This window comes from Urocitellus parryii, chromosome 6 (assembly GCF_045843805.1).
Source record: "Urocitellus parryii isolate mUroPar1 chromosome 6, mUroPar1.hap1, whole genome shotgun sequence".
Taxonomy (NCBI): domain Eukaryota; kingdom Metazoa; phylum Chordata; class Mammalia; order Rodentia; family Sciuridae; genus Urocitellus; species Urocitellus parryii.
Genome location: NC_135536.1, coordinates 147,456,373 through 147,474,937, shown reverse-complemented (window position 1 = coordinate 147,474,937; position 18,565 = coordinate 147,456,373). Strand labels below are relative to the sequence as shown.

General features: G+C 45.7%; 1 protein-coding gene across 2 annotated transcripts in view; it reads left to right on the top strand.

Moving 5' to 3' along the window:
• The window catches only part of Pcsk6 (proprotein convertase subtilisin/kexin type 6), a 194,486-nt gene that overhangs the window by 157,802 nt on the left and 18,119 nt on the right, over window positions 1–18,565 (top strand). The window contains exons 14-17 of one of the 2 annotated variants that reach the window (XM_026394719.2): window positions 9,273–9,452; window positions 9,610–9,648; window positions 15,903–16,005; window positions 17,267–17,463. In XM_026394719.2, coding sequence (XP_026250504.2) covers window positions 9,273–9,452; window positions 9,610–9,648; window positions 15,903–16,005; window positions 17,267–17,463 — 519 coding nt within the window. The remainder of the gene's footprint in view (window positions 1–9,272; window positions 9,453–9,609; window positions 9,649–15,902; window positions 16,006–17,266; window positions 17,464–18,565) is intronic. The other variant, XM_026394720.2, reaches the window with a different exon arrangement.

The window sequence follows — 18,565 nt, the reverse complement described above, 5'->3', positions numbered from 1 at the left end:
AGAACTTCCAATTAGCTTTTTAGTGCCTCCCTACTACATGTGAAAGAATGCCCAAGAATCACCAGACATTGGAGGAAATTACTCAGCATTAAAGTAGACAAACTCTCACAGAGAATAAACTTAGAGGGAAAGGAGCAATTCAGACAGCAAAAGGAAACTTCCAACAACTCTGTCATCCTCTGGGAAGAGAAAATACTTTGTAGAAATAGGAACAGGCTGCAGCATTTTTTAAATGAACATCAGGAGAACCAAAAAAAAAAATGTGTTAACATGTTTAAATAGGAGGCAAAAGTTAAAAGTTCAAGCCAGGCCTGGTGGCATCCACCTGTAGTCCCAGTTTGAGGGGAGGCTGAGGCAGGAAGATCACTTGAGCCCAGGTGTTAGAGACCAGCCTGGGTAACACAGTGAGGCCTTATCTCAAACAATAATAATAATAATTCAGTAGATAAGTTATAAAATAAACTTGATAAACCCCCAGAAAATGAATCAAAATTAGGAGAAGATGCTAAATATTGACCCAGTAAGAAATTATGTATTGAAGGAAGAATGGGGGAGATGTATGTGTGGAATGGCTTAAGAGAACTGGATTCTCTGCTTGCTGGCTAAGAAGTCATCAAATGATGTTTCAAATTGAGAGACTGGGACATAGCATATGAATTTTTTTTTCCTGTGGTGCTGAGGATTGAACCCAGGGCCTTGTGCATGCTAGGCAAGCACTCTACCAACTGAGCTATATCCCTAGCCTTCACATGAACATTTTTAATGGGGTGGTAAATGCTAGAAAAACTGGATTAAAATGTAAAAGAGGCTGTATGTGGTGGGGATAGCAGGATTCCAAGAGGTAGAAAGGACTGAAGCAAAGAACTGGGTTACATCCTCTGTTATAAACCTTGGACCATTGTTTGACTTTTCATACTATTAACATATTACTTTGAAAAAAAAACAGAAAAATATTTAAAAATGGTATTCCTGTGTTCCTTAACCTTGTAGATGCTATTAGGAAAAGTGCTATGCTGTGCATTGTTTTTTACTAAATGTATATAGTAGTTCCCCACTTTTCCACAGTTTTGATTTCTATGGTTTTAGTTACCTGTGGCCTGGAAAAATTAAAAGAAAAATTCCAGAAATAAACAATTTAACTTTACATTGCATGCTGTTTCTGTAGGATAATGAAATCTCATGTTGTCCTACTCATCCAGCTCAGAATATGAATTATCTCTTTCCCCAGTGTATCCACTACCTGCCCATTAGTCACATATTAGCTATTTAGGTTACCAGATCAAGTATCTTGCTATCACAGTGCTTGTGTTCAAGTAACTTTTATTTTACTTAATAATGGCCCTAAAGTGTAAGAATAATAATGCTAGCAACTTGTATTTGCCAAAGAGAAACCAGTAAGTGCTTTATTTTTTTTAAGTACAAAGGTGAAAGTTCTCAACTTAATAAGGAAAAAAAGAAAAAGTGTATGCTGAGGTTGCTATGATCCACAGTAAGAACAAATTTTGTATCTGTGGTATTATGAAAAGGATAAATAAGTTCATACTAGTTTTGCAGTCAGACCTCAAACTGCAGAAGCTATAGCCGCAGTGAGGGAGAAGTGATGAGTTAAGATGGAAAAGGCATTGAATGTATGTTGTGCATGTACAGGAAAATCATAGTATTCAGAGGTTCAGTGCTATGTGTGGTTTCAGGCATCTGCTGGAGATCTTGGAACATACCCCCACAGATAAGAGAAACCACTGTCTTTGTTTCTGTACCTTACCCAAATAAAAACAGGGGCTTAACATTCTGGGATCCCTTTTCTGGCATTTGAAATACCATCTATTTGGGGTTTTATGGCTACAGGAATACAGGGAAGATACTTCGTGTCTCCTTTCTTCTGTCTCTAAGGGTGTGTGTGGGGCGGAGGGTGGGGTACACACTCTTCCTTATCCTCCTTTCCAAGTCATTTCCTAGATTCCCTTTATCCTTATCCATAATGTGGACTTAAAGTGCACTTTTAATTATGGGTTAAGTTTATTGAGTAAATGCTGGCATTTCTCTGTGTGTTTGTATAATATACACACGGTACTTTTAATAACAGCTTTATTGAGATATAACTCACATACCATAAAATTCACCCTTTTAAAGTGTTCTTATATGTACTTTATAAATAGATGGAGGGGAAACCTTCTTCATTCCTTATGCCCAAAATTCTACTTTAAACTTTGTGGCTTGAATATAGCCCTCAGGTGACTGGTTCCCTGGACTCAGAAGGAGAATCCTTCCACCAGAGCGTTAGGCAGGAACATATTTACTTGATTTTTCTAGGCCTTTCTTCATTTACTGCTTCAGATAAAGTCTTCATGCATGGTATGGGGTGCAGGTAGAGAACTGATAAATTCTTTATTGTTAATAACTTCTCCTAAGGCCAAGAAAACGTAGGAATTCAAAGTATTAGCTCATAGTCTTTAATCCAGCCAGACCTTTCCCCCACCCCTACCCTCTTTGTCTCCAGTTGTAACTTCCCCTCTCAAGGACCTTTAATTCTTAATTCAAAATGCTAGGCAGAGAAAAGCTTGATTACTGCTGGCTCTTTCCTATTGGCAAACTCAACCTTAGACTTTCCTTAATTCTGGTTCTTTCTTGAATAATAGGAATAATCCTGTTTGTTCATTAGGAATTTAATTCATTGAGGGGACATGCTGCAGTGAAGATAGTGAATGACGATAAAGCCCTTTATTGGCAGCCTCAGATGGCATTAGCTGCGGATTATCCTCTGCCTCTCGCAATTACAGTCGCCTGGGCTTCACTGTTGACATGTGGGGGCCAAGTGCTGCAGTGCTAGCCCCCGGGGTTTAAGCAGGTGGATTTGCAGTTCTTTCTTCTACAGTCTCAGGAATCTCATGGCCAAAAAAAAAAAAAGTGAAAGAATTTGGATTTGGACATCTTTTAAGAACCCCTCCTACAAAGTAAAGAATTCACGATACTAGTCGAGTTTTTGTCACAGTAAACTTGACCAGGCTTGCCGCACATCTTGAACGGCAATACATTCTTCTTGAATGTTTTGTCCAAAGCAAGGCCAACATTGTGCAATCCTCCTGCCTCTGGGTGGCATTTCTGTTAATCATGGACTCTGGTGGGGCCTGGGGTGGCCCTGGATGTGGTCTGCTTTCTCCTCTTCCTTGTATATGACTAAAAAGAAGAAATTAATAATAATAATAATAATAATAAAAACTTCTTTATCCACAAGTCTCATCTTCTCAGCTAGAGTCTAGCCTCGGGAGTGACCAAGGGTGGAGGGAGCTGGCCTGGGGAATCTCATTCTGGTGCCTGTGCACAGGATGCCAGAGGTGAGGGACAGTGTTGATTTTTTTATGAGGACAGGGACCCCCTGAAGACCAGAGCTTCAGATCAGCTCCTTCCTGTGCACCTCCGCTTTGATCTGCTCTGCTAAGTTGTTGGTGACTGACCCTGCTGACTCAGTCAAGCTAGGACTGAGGCTGGGGCTGGGGTTGACCGTGTGGAGATGTGATTCTTGTAAAGGAACCGATTCCCCTAGATGGCCTGTGCGCTTTCCCTTGTCTGCTTTGGAATCAAGGGTCCAGTGATGACAAATGCTGTGGTGTAGCCATTTGGCATTAAATGTTAAGAGCCCAACCGTATCTTATTCTCTGACCTCGTTGTTCTACTTGTCGGACTCTATCCTGAGGAGGTAACTCAAACTGTAGCAAATGATATTTCTGGCAAGTATATATATTTTATTAAAAGAAGAAGGAAAGTGGAACAAATGTTCTGGTATGATCCATGATAAGAGATTGGTTAATGAAATGGTTACATTCTTAGAAATCCTGTCTCAAAAAAGGGGGCGTGAGGAGACTCGGTTAAAATCCCCAGTACCAAAGAGAGAGAGAGAGAGAGAGAGAGAGAGAGAGAGAGAGAGAGAGAGAGAGAAACAGTGACATTTATATGGTAAAATGTTTTCCTTTCTACTAAAATTAATATTTTAAAATATTAATTCATTCATTTAGAAAACATTGAGCACCTACTATGTGCCAGAAATTTGCCACATACTGAAGCTAATGCACCAGCTAAAAAAGACATTTTACCCCAAAACAATGAGCAAGTAAATAAGTAGGACAACTTCTGAACCTAATGAATGTGATGCAATGCTGAGGGGAGAAAATGCACTCGCAGAGAAAACAGCCCAGAAGAAAGTGCGCCGCAGGAGCTATCGATGATTTGTACTTTCTTCTTTATTTGTTTCAATATTTAATAATTTGTCTCCTTTTATAACTCGAGGAAAAATAACTTCAAGTCATACTTCAAACTCATGCCGTACATTTTATGCCATACACTCAATGCCATAAATGTGGAATGATTCTTTTTATGTCCTAGGAAAGCAACGGAAAATTGGTAACTCCCTTGGTAGAGAAAGCAAAAAAAAAGAGTGTATAAGTATGAGAAAGAGAGAGAGAGAGAGAGAAAAATTGTCATTATCTAAACCACAACCTGAGGTCATGTTTTCCAGATCCTGCTTGTTAGGAAAGGTGGGGTTTCCAGGTAGGTGAAGGCATTGCCTCGAGCCCCTGCCTTCAGGGAACCAGCTCTTTTTCAGCGCTTGGGAGTCAATTCTGCAGCTTGTTAGCACACTACTTGGCCCTCATAGGCTCTGATAAATATCTTTTTTTTTTTTTTTTTGGAGGGGGGTAGTATTAGGGATTGAACCCCAGAGCACTTAACCACTGAGCCATATCCCCAGCCCTCCCTTTTTATTTTTCATTCTGAGACAGGGTCTTGCTAAGTTGCTTAGGTCTTCTCTAAGTTGCTAAGGCTGGCTTTGAATTGCAGTCTTCCTGCCTCAGCTTCCTGAGCCACTGAGATTACAGGTGTGTTCCACCACGCCCAGCTCTGATAAATATCTTGCATGTAAAAGGAACAAAAATAAAAGCCAGATGTGAGCAAAACACTTTCTCATGCCCCTTGGACTTGCCATGAGCATGGCTACAATGTACTTTTAGGCATCTTTTGAAAACTCATCATTTGTTCCCAGCAAATAATTTTGGTAAATTGAGCTTCAAATTTTATCAAATCAGGAAGGGGTCTAGCTCTTAATTATATAAGAAGATGCTCAACTTCTCACGTAAGAGAAATGTGAAGTTAACGTCTCTGAGTTATTGGGTTGGCAATCCCAGCCATGGTCCCCAGTGTGGAAGAGCATGCCCCTTTTAATGCCTGGTCTTGCTTCTATGAATGTGACCTGAAGATCCTCTTACAAACGTACAAAATGATCTGGTCTTCAGATTTTATTTAACAAACACACAGGAGGCAGCACTTGGATGTCAGTCACTGTTCCATGTGCTTTGTTATCATTAATTGTTTAATGTCCCAGACAACTCTATAAGGAAGAATTATTACTACCCCTACTCTTTAGAGGTAGATACTGAAGAACAGAGATGAAGTCACTTGCCCAAGGTCACCCAGTGAATAGAGGACAGAGACAGCATTCAGATACTGTTGTTCCAGAGCCCTTGATCTTTCTCCCTCATTGAATCCTTCTTTGCATGACCAAGTTTGCAGCACAGGTTACAAGGTGACAGCACTGTCTATAATTGCAAAAGTCTGGAAACAACCTAAATGCCCCTCAGTAGGGATTTATTTAGGTAAGCAATGCTACATGTCCCTGGTACAGCAAGGGAATGATTCCCATTGTTAATGGGAAAAGCAAGGTTCAGAAAGTGCTATGATATGTGTTAATAAAAAGGACAGGGCAGTGGGCTGGGGATGTGGCTCAGCGGTAGCGCGCTCGCCTGGCTTGCGTGCGGCCCGGGTTCGATCCTCAGCACCACATACCAACAAAGATGTTGTGTCTGCCGAGAACTAAAGAATAAATATTAAAAATTCTCTCTCTCTCTCTCTCTCTCTCTCTCTCTCTCTCTCTCTCCTCTCTCACTCTCTCTTTTAAAAAAAAAAAAAAGGACAGGGCAGGATATATGTTCACATTTCTATTGAGTAAGAAAAAAAAATACCTCTGGAAGGATGCACAGGGAATAGGTCACCGTGGTCACCCATGGGGTGGGGATGGGAGAGAGAATTCCGCTGTATTCCCTTTTATACTTTTGGATTTGGAACTATCTTTGTTTTTATTCAGAAACATAAAAGCTTTGACAACTACTGCTTTTTAGTGTTTTTTTAACTATGCAACAGCTTTGTCGATAGATTTTTTTTCATTGCAGTTTAATTTTTTTTTAAGTTTATATATGTGAACAGGTGAAACAGTACATGCTTATGGCTTTAAAAAACTATCAGTCCGGTCTGGGGTTGTGGCTCAGTGGTAGAGCGCTCATCTAGCATGCATGAGGCACTGGGTTCGATCCTCTGGACCACATTAAAATAAAATATTAAAAATAAATATTAAAAACAAACAGACAATCAGTCCCTAAGGGAATATACTAAAAGCAAAGCGTCTTTTCCGTTTCTGAGCCCCAGCCTCGTTTCCAGCTCCCTCCCCAGAGGTGGCCCTGCTGCTGGTGCTGGGATTCTTTCTTCTCCCTCTCTCCCTCCACATGGGGAACACCATGCATCCTGAGTGTGGAGCAGACCCTTCTGTTTGTTTTACCAAAACTAGATCTAAAAATAAGAACCTAATCTCAGTGAGTAGGCCTTTGTTGGGTGTATTTGAAAATACCCTTCAGGGCTGAAATAAATTTCAACTCCAATTATAGCCCAGAGAGCCCGTGGCCTCTGTCCCTGTGTCGTTACACTCCCCGCTTAATCACCGTTCATCACTCAGTGGTTAAAAAGCCCAGATTCCTTTGTGGTTTTGAAATGCAGCTTTAATTTGATCCTGAGGATTTGAGGACGGATGAAGATTCATCTCCATGACTGTTTTCTGCTCCTGCAACTGCATAAGGCACCTCCTATGTTACCATTATCAAATGTGCGATATGGGTTAGGAAGCATATTAGAGAAATGGGCCACCATGCATGTAAAAGAACTACGCCTATTGGAAGATCTTGTACTAAGAAATGATCTGCTTGAGAATGTTTTTTCAAGTCAAAGGACCTTGCCTACATCCTCTGATGCTGGTCAGGCCAGGAGAGGTTCAGGCAGTATAGGCTCTGATTCAGGGCAGTGTCTTAGTCTGCTTTCCATTGCTATAACAAAATACCTAAGACTGAGTAATTTATAATGAACAGAGGTTTATTTATTAAGCTCTTGGTTCTAGAGGCTGGGAAGTCCAAGAGCATGTGCTGACATCTGGAAAGGGCCACCTTGCTGCATCATAACATGTCAAAGGACATCACATAATGAAACAGAGGAAGCATGCTGGCTCAAGTTTCTCTTCTTTTTCTTTGTCTTTTTTATTTTTATGTATTTCTTTTTAATTATATTTAACAATAGAGTCTATTTTGGCATATTTATACAAACATGGAATATATCTTCTTCCTCTAAATATCATCATGGGGTCCCCTCCTCATGAGATAAGCTAATCTCAATTACCTCCCAGAGGCCCCACCTCCAAGTTACTGTTAACATGAATTTGGGGCTTAAGTTTCCAACACTTAAATTTGGGGGTGCTATTTAAATAATAACTGGCAGTTTAGGGGCTGGAAGCTTTGGAATCTGGTACCTTAGTCACCTAGGGCAACAGTTAAAACAAAACAGTGCTTCTAATGTGCCTCACGGTGTAACCAGATCAAAGTCTACTGAGCTTGGACTGGTGAGCTATAGGACCAGTTCTGGCTGTCGCTTCAGCCCACCTACCTAGGACTATATGGTTTGCGCCCACAGGCCTGTGGTATGTTGATGAGCCAGAGTCCTCTGATTTGGATTTAAAGAGTCTAAGAGATTCCCAGAATTGGAGCAAAAGATAAAGTTGATTGTGGCAGAGCTGCCCACATTGCAAAAACTGTCTGTAGGCAGTTCTCTGCCTGCCATTTGGAGGCAGAGATGGGAGTCTTTGAGATGAGCAGAGTGAGTGACAGTAAAAACACAATACATATCAAAGAATCATCATGATACATTTTCTTGCCTAAAGCATTCTGATTGGCAAGAAACCTCATGACCGAAAAGGAAATGAAAGCTAGAGATTTTCCCAGCTGACACGGAGAAGCAGCTGGCAAAAGCATTGTTCATAGCTGGTCACAGTGAGGATTCATCAAGGTCATTCATGGTGGGTGTGAGAGCATCTTGTTTGGAGCTAATTCAGTTATAAATAAACTCTGAGAGTCCAGGCAGCAGAGTGCTATTGGCATGAGCAGTATGTCCTTGGGCAGATCACTCTGGCCCCTCATATAAGAATGACGGTAAGGACCTTCTTAACATAGATGTCCTGCCCTAATGCAGGGGACACTATCACAAGAAAAGGAGGCCTAAACCAGCCACATGTGGCTGACCCTGCCCACAAGTACATGTCACATATCTGTCATGTGTTTTATGACATCAGCAGTTCACCTGGAAATCACAGGCCAGATTTCCCACTTCTCTTTATAGCTGAGCCAACCTCATCACATGAGCTGCCATTTCCACATGGAGGCTATAAGCAGAGCAATGTCTGCACCACTCCTATCACAGACTGGCTGCCTTCGCATCAGCTCCTGTCCTCCCCAGGCCTGTCTACCGAGATTTCCCCAGCAGAGCTTGGCATATGTATCATTCATCCTCTTTGCAAGCATGTTCCCCCTACACTCAACCTCTGTAGACTTTTGAGTTTGTACCAGCAATACTATCCCTAATACTGCCCTGGACTGGCTGTGGAGGAAAGCATAAGACCAAGTCTTCTGTGCTCTAGAGTTGAAGATCCAGGTTGCAGGGCCCCTCAATACAATCTAGTGATCACAAATGGAGGTTATGAGACAAAGCTCCCAGCCAGCCTGACACCCAGGTTACCACTGAACTTCTCAAGGGGGACAAGTTGCTATTGCCATTTGTGGGGGAGGCAGCATCAAGAGAATCTGCTGTGAGACCAGAGGAGCCAAAGACACTCTCCAGGAGGGTGGAGAGTATAATTAAAAAACACCATTACCCCTACCAACACCCCACCCCTGCCACCAGCAAAGACGGAAGCATAGGGCAGCTCAATAGCACAAGAGTCCAGGAGTGCTGGCTTGCAGCAGTGGGACATACAGAGAGAGCAGTATGTGGCCTGGTGGTAGAAGTACACCTGATTAGTAGGTGAGCAGGCAGTGAAAGCCATGGGCCACAGCGATGGAGGCCTATGCACAGGTAAAGGAGCACACGGGTGTATCAAGAGCTTCCTGAAATAACTCGGTGGGTCTGTTGCCTTCCAGGGAAGTTGAAAGAGTGGAGCCTCATTTTATATGGCACAGCGGAGCACCCCTACCATACCTTCAGTTCCCATCAGTCCCGCTCGCGGATGCTGGAGCTCTCAACCCCACAGCTGGAGCCACCCAAGGCTGCTAAGTGGCTGTCCCAGGCTGAGGGGCTGGAGGATGAAGAAGATTACACAGGTAAGGAGTCGGAAACAAGAGGACACGGCTAGCTTCCTTTGGTTTCCCACTGTGACTCTCTAAGGTGGGGGCCATTCCTGGCAGAAGGCAGGGTTGTGGTTGTAGGTCCTCTCTTGCCCTGAAGTCATAATAATGACCGTCATTTGCACTCACACAGCTCCTCCCATCCAAGTCTCTCCTAATGTCTTACAGACCAGTAAGTATGCTTCAAACCAGTAAGTATTCTCTGACCTTCCCAGGCTGGGACACTGAGCCCCTCTACGCCCCACCAGAACTGGGATGTGCTACCCCAGGGACACTTCCCTTTCCTCAGAGGTCCCCATCACCTGGCTCAGCCTCCTGACGCCCTCAAGTCCATGCCCTTCCAGTGGCCAGAACGTGGGAAGGAAGCAGTTACTATCAAGGCCTCAAGAAGGTCAGGTTCTGGGAACATAGCCAGGAAAGGAGCTGGAGGTAGACATTCCACCATCCTTGAGGGTAGGATTGGAGACCCAGAGAAGGGAATCATCAGTAGAAACTGATCCTACAGAAGCATCCTTAAAAACTCTCAGAACTTAAGATGCCTGTGCAGATCCTTTCTCTCTAGCCATCTTTTGCTAAGGTAGCCCTTGGCTCTGAGCCACCAGCTCATTTTCAAGGTAGCCGAGAGCCACAATCCCCTAACAGGGCTTTGGACATCTCCTGATACTGTTCTAGATACAGGTTTTTTTTAACACATTAGGTCAAAAGTGGTTCCTTTCCCCTTGAGCCACCCATCTCATGGTGATTTGTGTGACACCAGGTGTTTCTGGTTGGGCATATTTTTCTTAGATACATATTCTGGCTATTTGATAAATGATGGGTGATATCACAGAATATGGAAGATTTGAATTATCCAATATCCTCTGAAAAAATAGTAACAAAATGGAGAATTCTACCAATACAAATCGAGCATAAATTATAGTTGATTCCATTTTAAATTTCTTTCACCATTTCTTTAAAACAGAGCATTGAATTATGTATGGACTAATCTGCTCTGTTTCCCCCTGTGATTTATAAACAGTGGCAAGATTCAGTAATTATTAATAAAGAACTGATTTTTTTTCCTTAAAATCTGCTGCTGACTCCCAGCCTCATACACTGGAACCTCAACTGTCAGGCTGTTCTCAGTCTGCATCACTGAGCATGGCCTGAATGGATAGAGGGGTTTCCAGGGGAGTGAGATGCTTTCCTGGCTCTCAGAGAGGCTCCCTGTGATCTCAGGGGCAAATGGAAGGGTGGACCAGCACTAGAAACCAGGACAGAGGGAATAAGAACCAGAGGGTGCCGTGATGTGAGGGACAAAGGAGAAGGAGGGGGGACAAGGACAACAAATTTAGAGTCCAAAGAAAGGTCAAGGGGGATGTGGAATGGAACTTCCAGAATGTGGGGAGCTGACCATGGGCAAACATTTTATTGAGGGTGTTGGGCCCAGGTTGGCAGAGGTTTCATCTGGACCCTGTGGACAGAAGGGCAGGGGAAATATGACGGAGCAGTGGTACCAGCAGCCAACCGCAGGAAGGACCAACTTTCCCCAGGATGAGAAATAGAGGATATGAACAAGGGATGGAGAGGGAAGTCTAGGGACTGCAAGGACCTCCAAATAGTAGCAGGCAACATGATCCACTAAAAGGGAGCAGGACCCTTACAGGGGGTGTTGGACGTAGCATTAGCCCATCTTCTGTTGCTATAACAAAATACCCAAAGCCAAGTACTTATAAAGAAAATAGATTTATTTAATTCACAGTTTAGAAGGTTGGAAATCCAAGATTAGGAAGGTCCATCCGTCTGACCTCTGGGGAAGGCCTCATGGCTACATCACAAGATGGCAGAGAAGTATGTGGAGTGGCCTCACTTTATAACAGCTTTCTCTTGCTAAAACTAACAGACCCAGAGAGTTAGCATTCATCCCTTCCAAGAGCAGCACCCCTAATGACCTTGTCCTAGAACCTACTGCTTAAAGGTTCCACCACCTCAATACTGTCCTACTGAGGACCAAACTTCCAGCTTATAAACCTTCAGGAGACATATTCAGAGCATCTTACCAGACCAGAACCTGGCCAGAGCCAGGCAGAAAAGCTGCCCTGCAAAGGGAGCCCTCATGAGGTGGACCAGGTAGCCACCAGACACTCTCAGCCCACATCGCTCCCTGGGAATGGAGGCAGAAACAACAACCAGAGTTATTCTCCAGGCCGAGGCAGGAGGAAGGCTAAGGCAGTGGTGAATTCTGGAGTTCCTAAGGTAAAGGAGGGTGTGGACAGTGACTCAGCATGGTGGTGGGGGTCTGGGGACCAGAGGGCCTGGCAGGAAGAAGTAGAGCAGCTACAATGGACAGAGTGAGACACAGGAAAGACATCAGCCAGCCTTACTGAGGGTGGACAACTTTGCAGTGAGGACCAGCCTGTGGGACAGAGCCCCCTGGTGGCCACAGAAGAGATAGAGGCCACCACCAAGACACTTGATTAAAGAACAGGCTCTGGGCTGGCCCCACCCCAAGAACTGGAATTCAGTAGGTCTGAGGTGCTAGGAAGTCTTCGCCGGTAGCCAGCACACATGTGATTCCAGGTGGTGTGGCCTAGGGAGCCAGCAGATGCTGAGACAAGCAAGGACTTGGCAAGACACAGGGAGGGGTTCAGGTTCCTACCAGAGAGTGGCAGAGAGGCCAGGACAGAACTATTGTGGGAACAGAGGAAAGCCTGGGCTTCAGGAAAGAAGCAATTATTGAGCTTCTTGGAAGGAAGATGAATGGTGGAGGACAGCTCTGGACAGTGTGGCCATCCACAGAGGACCATGAGGGGAGTCAAGAGAGCATGTCCTCTTGTCTAGAAAACAGACAAGGTTCCAGGACAGCTGACAGGTACACAGCAGTTGGTTCACAGTGTGCATGGTGTGTACATGTAGGGATTGAATGGGGTCATAGGCTCAGTATAGATGAGACCAGGGGCTCAAGAGCATTAAATAACTCACTTAGGTCACCTAGCAGTCAAGAACGAGGCCAGACACAATGAGAGCCGTCTGTTATTCTCATTGGCACGTCTTTACCAACCAGCTTGACTTTTGCATCCTGCTCCAAGTCTGATAGTGTTAATGGAGGTAACTTTCCCTGGGTGCCCTTTTGTGGATAGGGTGAAGGGCAAAATAGGTGCCAGTATCTTCTGAATCCATTGTTCCTCCAGCACAGTCTGCACACTAATGACAAAGTCCATCGAGAACTCCCAAGCTGCTAACGCTTGTTTTATTTGTATTTTTTATTTATTTTTTATTTTTTAATATTTATTTTTCAGTTTTTGGTGGATACAACATCTTTGTTTGTATGTGGTGCTGAGGATCGAACCTGGGCTGCACGCATGCCAGGCGAGCTCGCTACCGCTTGAGCCACATCCCCAGCCCTATTTGTATTTTTTAAATTCTGGATTTGCTCCACAAAATTTCTAAGATGGAGTTTTTAGTTAGCCTGTGTCAGTTAACTCCGTATGCAGGTGGGGTCAGCTGTTAGAAAGCCTGTTCTGCACATTAATCGAATGTGCCTTTTACTGGGAGCCTCTGCTAGGAGTGGTAGAAAATGGCCCAGGAAGACTGTGGGTCTTGGAGGAACTTTCACTAATGAAGGAAAGAGGAAATGCAGGCATAAATATAAATTGCAACACAAAGAACCCAAGTTCATCCAAAGAATAAGTAATGGGTGTACCAGAACATTCTTAGAAGTGAAGGAGTGATTGGGACAAGATGACCAGCCAGGTTTCATTTACAGTGTTTCATGGAAGAGATGAATGTGGATATTTGGCTTTTTAAACAGTCCCAACAGAGAGTCCCATGTGGGGAGGTTTGTTTACAGATATTTATCTAAGTATCCTCAGCCCTTGGATGGGCAGTTTCTCCTCTTGACCTTTCCAGCTGGGGCTGGACGTTGCTGGAGACCTTGATGCTGTCTCAGAATTCTGCTGCCCTGCCTTACCAGGGGTTGGTTCCCCTCTGGATTGTCATGAAACTTTCCACCACAGAGAGGCTGTCTCCAAGGGGGACTCTGGGGGTGATATCTACATCCCATGTACCAGCAGCTATATACACCAGTCCAGGCCCTCCCCTCAGGCTGTTCCTCTCCCAGAACATCCTGGAACCTTGTGTATACAGGTGGTGGGGACATTGGCACTTCTGTTTCTGTTCAGTCTTCTTTCATCCATACTCTAACCCCTCAGCCTTTCAGCAAATATTTACTGAGCACCTGCTCTGTGCCAAATGCCATTCTTTTTTAAAAAAATGTTTATTTTTTTTTAAGTGTAGATGGACACAACACAATGCCTTTATTTGTATGTGGTGCTGAGGATCAAACCCGGGTCCCGTCCATGTAAGGCAAGCGCTCTACCGCTAAGCCACAATCCCAGCCCTCCAGATGCCATTCTAAGCACTGAAAATGAGTAAGCTAGACCAGATCCTGCCTGTGTGGTGCTACCATCTCCAGTGCCTGGAGGAAGAGAAGATTGGTCTGTCACCCCCTCTTCCCAACACACACACCCAGCTCCCTTAAGATGGAGGGAATTCCTGCAATCTCAGCCTCTTGGAAGGCTGAGGAAGGAGGTCCACAAGTTCAAGGACAGCCTGGGCAAATTAGCAGGACCCTGTCTCAAAATTTTAAAAAAAAAAAATTTTTTTTTTGTTAAAGGACTGGTGTGTAGCTCAGTGTTAGAACACTTGCTTGGCCCTGTTCAATCCCCAGTACTGAAAGAAAAAAAAAAGGTATGATGAAACAAAGCATTCTGAGACTACCCCACAAATGACCCCGGACACAGTGCACAGAAATCCAAATCAGATGAGAATCAATTCCAAAATAGTAAAATAGTGCAGAGCTGGAGGGGAGGGTGTGGTTCAGTGATAAACTTTGGAAATGTTAGGCTTATCTAGAACACCGGACTAGCCAGCCAGGACCAGAAGAGGCAGCAGTCCGGAGCGTCCTGGAGATGACCACGGCTCTGAAAGGAGTGTGCAGTGGGAACACAGGCAGGCGGAGACCCACAATGAAAACTCGGGAAATATCAACCACAGTGAACTGAACCTCCAGGAGGGTAGCAAAATAACTCGAGTCTGACATTGGGAAGGCTGGAGACTCTTGAAGAAGGAATGAAGAGGGCTTTGTATGCCTCAGCAAAGACCCATTGTGAGCCGCTGAGAATGAGGACTTTTGTCTTACCCTCCCATTTCCCCGTGAAATGTGGGTGGCCAGCAAATTAACTCTTCTTTGCTTCTGAACTCACTCCCCACCCCTTCCAACAACTCAAACCTTGCAGAAGGTTTGTTTTCCCTTCCAGAGACTCAGGAGCCTTCATAATGCCTCACGCAGTCCCTCCCTGGGTCCCCTCTCAGCTATCCAGGAGGTTTCCCTGAGCAGTTTCCCCATAGAAGGGATGGGGTTGGTGGGTAAGTCTGGAATCCCAGCACAGACTGGCTCCCACAGCTGTCACTTATGCAGAACAGGAGGGAGAGGAAACCTACAAACATGCCCACCCCCCAGCCTAAAAGGATGGACGTTGAAAGCCAGCTCATCCCTGACTCTTATCAGGAAGAGACCCAGATCAAGAAGTTTGCTGGAATCTTTGAGCTTCCCTACATTTGTGTCACTTTTCCAACCACATACAAGCTCAGGGTTAGAATTCAGGGACCTGGGAGGACTTACGGGAAGATATTGGTGTCCCACTACTGAGGGCAAGAACCAGGGAGGCCAAAAAGAAGTCTGCAGGAAGAAGCCCACAGCAGCAGCACTCCACTCCACTCCCACCCCCGTGTGCACCCGGCTCCCACTCACCCAGTTTGACACACTCAGGCTCTGGCTCTGTCCACCCTGGCTCTTGAAGCACCAGCTATACCAGGTGGTCCAGACACGTAGAAATCCATCCTCATTCCCGCTGGAGCATGTACAGAATTCTCTCTGCGCTCTTCCTCCTGCCTAATTCATGTTGCCTCAGCACCCATGGTGGCAGCTTTCCTAACACCTAAAACACCCCCAAATTGCATTCCTGGGTCCTTCACAGTGGAAATCAGAGAACTGACTGGTCCCAACATAATGACTGTGGTATAAGTGAAGGAACTTAATACAGGTTTTCCCTGCCTCTCTCTCCTCCATCCTCCTGCCTCTCACAATCCCCATCTCCTCACTGACCTTGGCTCTCTCCCAGGGTTGACTGCGTTACTTGTTCTCATGGTATTGCTGTCTAGAGTGTTGGGCCCTCTGACACTAGATTTCTGGCTAGACCCAGCTCTGGCTGGGACCACATCCCATGGGGCCTTGTTGTCTGTCCACCCAGCCTTCACAGAACCACCACTTTAAAGGGAAATCCTCCCAACCTCATCAGGCTGCCACATGCTCTGTCGGGGACCACAGGGGACTGGATTGGATGGAGAAGGCATCTCTCTGGATAAAGGAAATGTTTTTTCTTTAAGGTGTGTGCCATCCAGAGTGTGGGAACAAAGGCTGTAATGGCCCCAATGCAGACCAATGCTTGAACTGTGTCCATTTCAGCCTGGGGAACGCCAAGACCAGCAGGTAATGTGTTGGGGCCGCCATCGGCACATTCTGGAGCTCTGCTAAGGTGGCCCATTTCAAGCTGTGTAACACCCCAACAAAGAAATCGCATTGAAGTTAACTGCCTTTTAAAAAAACTGTTAATAATTTTCTGTTCTAATCAAACGAGTAATATGTGTTTATTACAGAGAAATCTGAAACTGTGGCACTTTGGTGACCATGCTTATAAAGCTTTCTTCATCCATTTGTGAAACAAAAATGGATCATATGGAATATGCAAGTGTCCTAGGGGTACTGTAGATACGTGTAACTCAGGGTCGGTACTGTCAGCCACACAGGGCCAGATGGGACGCTGTGGCTCTCGGAAAACATGCTGCAGCCTCTGGCTAGTGTGGGGTTTTCCTGGCAGCTCCCTGGAAAGCCTGTGGGACTAAATGCTCCCGGAGGGAAGGAGCTGGCAGAGCTGATGTGGGAGCCCCAGGCATGTGGCCAGCTGTGTAGGCTCACGCTGGCCCTGCTGAGGTGAGCGTGCACACCTGCAGGTCCTTGCAGCCAGGACCTGAACTGCTGGCATCACCACCCTCCCACATTTCCCTGTCAGTCTTGCAGCTGCTCTGCTTTTTATTCCTTGGTTTCACAAACCTTCCTGAGCACCTGCCACATGCTGCTCAGGCCAGGCCTGGTAGGCCTAGATGACACTGGGAGCTTCCTAAAGGGCCTAGGTGACAGATGTACCTGAAAGCTGCTGGTGCACACCCACGAGGTCCAGGCAGGAGCTCCCTGTGCAGGGTGGAGGTGCAGGCCTGGTGCTCTCAGTGTCTGGAGTTCCCAGTCCCAGGGCGGTCCCAGTGCACTCAGCACAAAGGCAGTTGTCCTGGAGCTTTATTCAGTGCCCCAGAGACCTGCTCTCCAAGGGCACCTTTGGTAGGATTTTTGCAGAACCAAAAGTTCCAAAAGTCAAATACCAACATCATGGAGCCTGTGGGAGGCCACAGGTACCTCAGAACTTCCCACCAGGATGGCCTCCAAGAGAAAATAAGGCTTCTTACCCAAGTCCTCAAACTTCCATCTGTGTCCTTAGGAACCTCTCAAGGGTGCTCACCAACACAGGACACTCCCTTATGACTTAATATTCCCCCCAGGGCCCTCATGTCCTCAGTGTCTTGCTGAGTCTGCAGGGGTCTCCAAGCTCTGGGATAGTATTTCCCCCATCCCTATGCAGGGGCCACACAGGGGTGGGAGGTTGATCCACAGGAGCTCTCACCTGTACCTGTTCCCACAGGAAGTGCGTGAGCTCCTGTCCCTTAGGCTATTTTGGGGACACAGCAGCAAGACGCTGTCGAAGATGCCACAAGGGGTGTGAGACCTGCTTGGGCAGGAACCCAACACAGTGCCTGTCTTGCCGCCGCGGGTTCTATCATCACCAGGAAACGAACACCTGTGTGACCCTCTGTCCTGCTGGATTTTACGCTGATGAAAGTGAGTGGCATGTCTGAGGGCATGAGAAGGCATGAGCCAGCTCCCTGTCACTAGGCTGGCATCCCCTCCCGGGGAGGACTTCCCTGGCCTTGGCTTCCTCTTGTACTCTGTTGTTCTCAGCAAGGACCTTTCACAGGACAGGCAGGAGGCAACTACATGAAATCAGAGTGCTCAGACCTGTCAGTTGGCAGCAGATCACCCACATACCTGGCAGGAGAAGTTCAAAGTGATGCTGCAAAGAATTCGGCAGACCATGCAATTCAAACGTGTGCAAGACAGTGTCCGCTACTGAGGGCGGGCAGATACGTGGCTCGGCCATAGCTCTCAGACACCAGGAGAGGATCCCCTGCTGGCTCTACTATAATTTCTCCTCTTTCTTAGAGGAGACAGGTGTCCTGGACTGGGGCCGGCCGGAGCCTCAACTTGAATTTATGGAATTGAGGATCAACACTGGGGGGAAAAAAACCTCCTGGATAGAGCTGCTGAGCTGAAATTGTGATTTAGGTGTAGGCAAAAGGTTTACAGTCCTCCAAAAATGAAGAAGTACCTGAGGGGATAAGAATTGGGCTCAGAAGGGTCCGTTTTTTGTGGGGGCTCTTTACAGGAAGTGAACATACCCCTAAAGGGTGGGCAGTATTTTCCTCATCTTGAAGCTGAGAAATGGTAAAAGACCCACAGCTAGTAATGACAGGTGGGACTTGAACTTGGAGCAGCCCCTCCAGGTATCCTGTGTTTAGAAGGTGGGCAGAATGGGCAGTGTTATCATGCACCTTACCCTAAAAGAGACAACAGAGGGTTTGGGTTAAATTGATGGAGATAATGCTCAAACAAGTGAAAGAGGTTACTGTTTTGATATTCAGGATGTTTTGGTAGCAGGCCTTCCTGCAGAGCTCCTCTCTGGGCCCCTACTGTGCAGGATCCAGCCTGTCATGCCATCACTGTTACTCCTGGGGAGAAGAAGCCAGGAAATCTGTAACGACATATAAAGCTACCAAATAACCAGACACTCTTCAGAGGGGAAACAGTCATAAGACACATTTCACAGCCTTTGCGAACACCTGCCCTGGGCTGCCAGCCAGACCTGTTTTCAGGCTCCCTCATA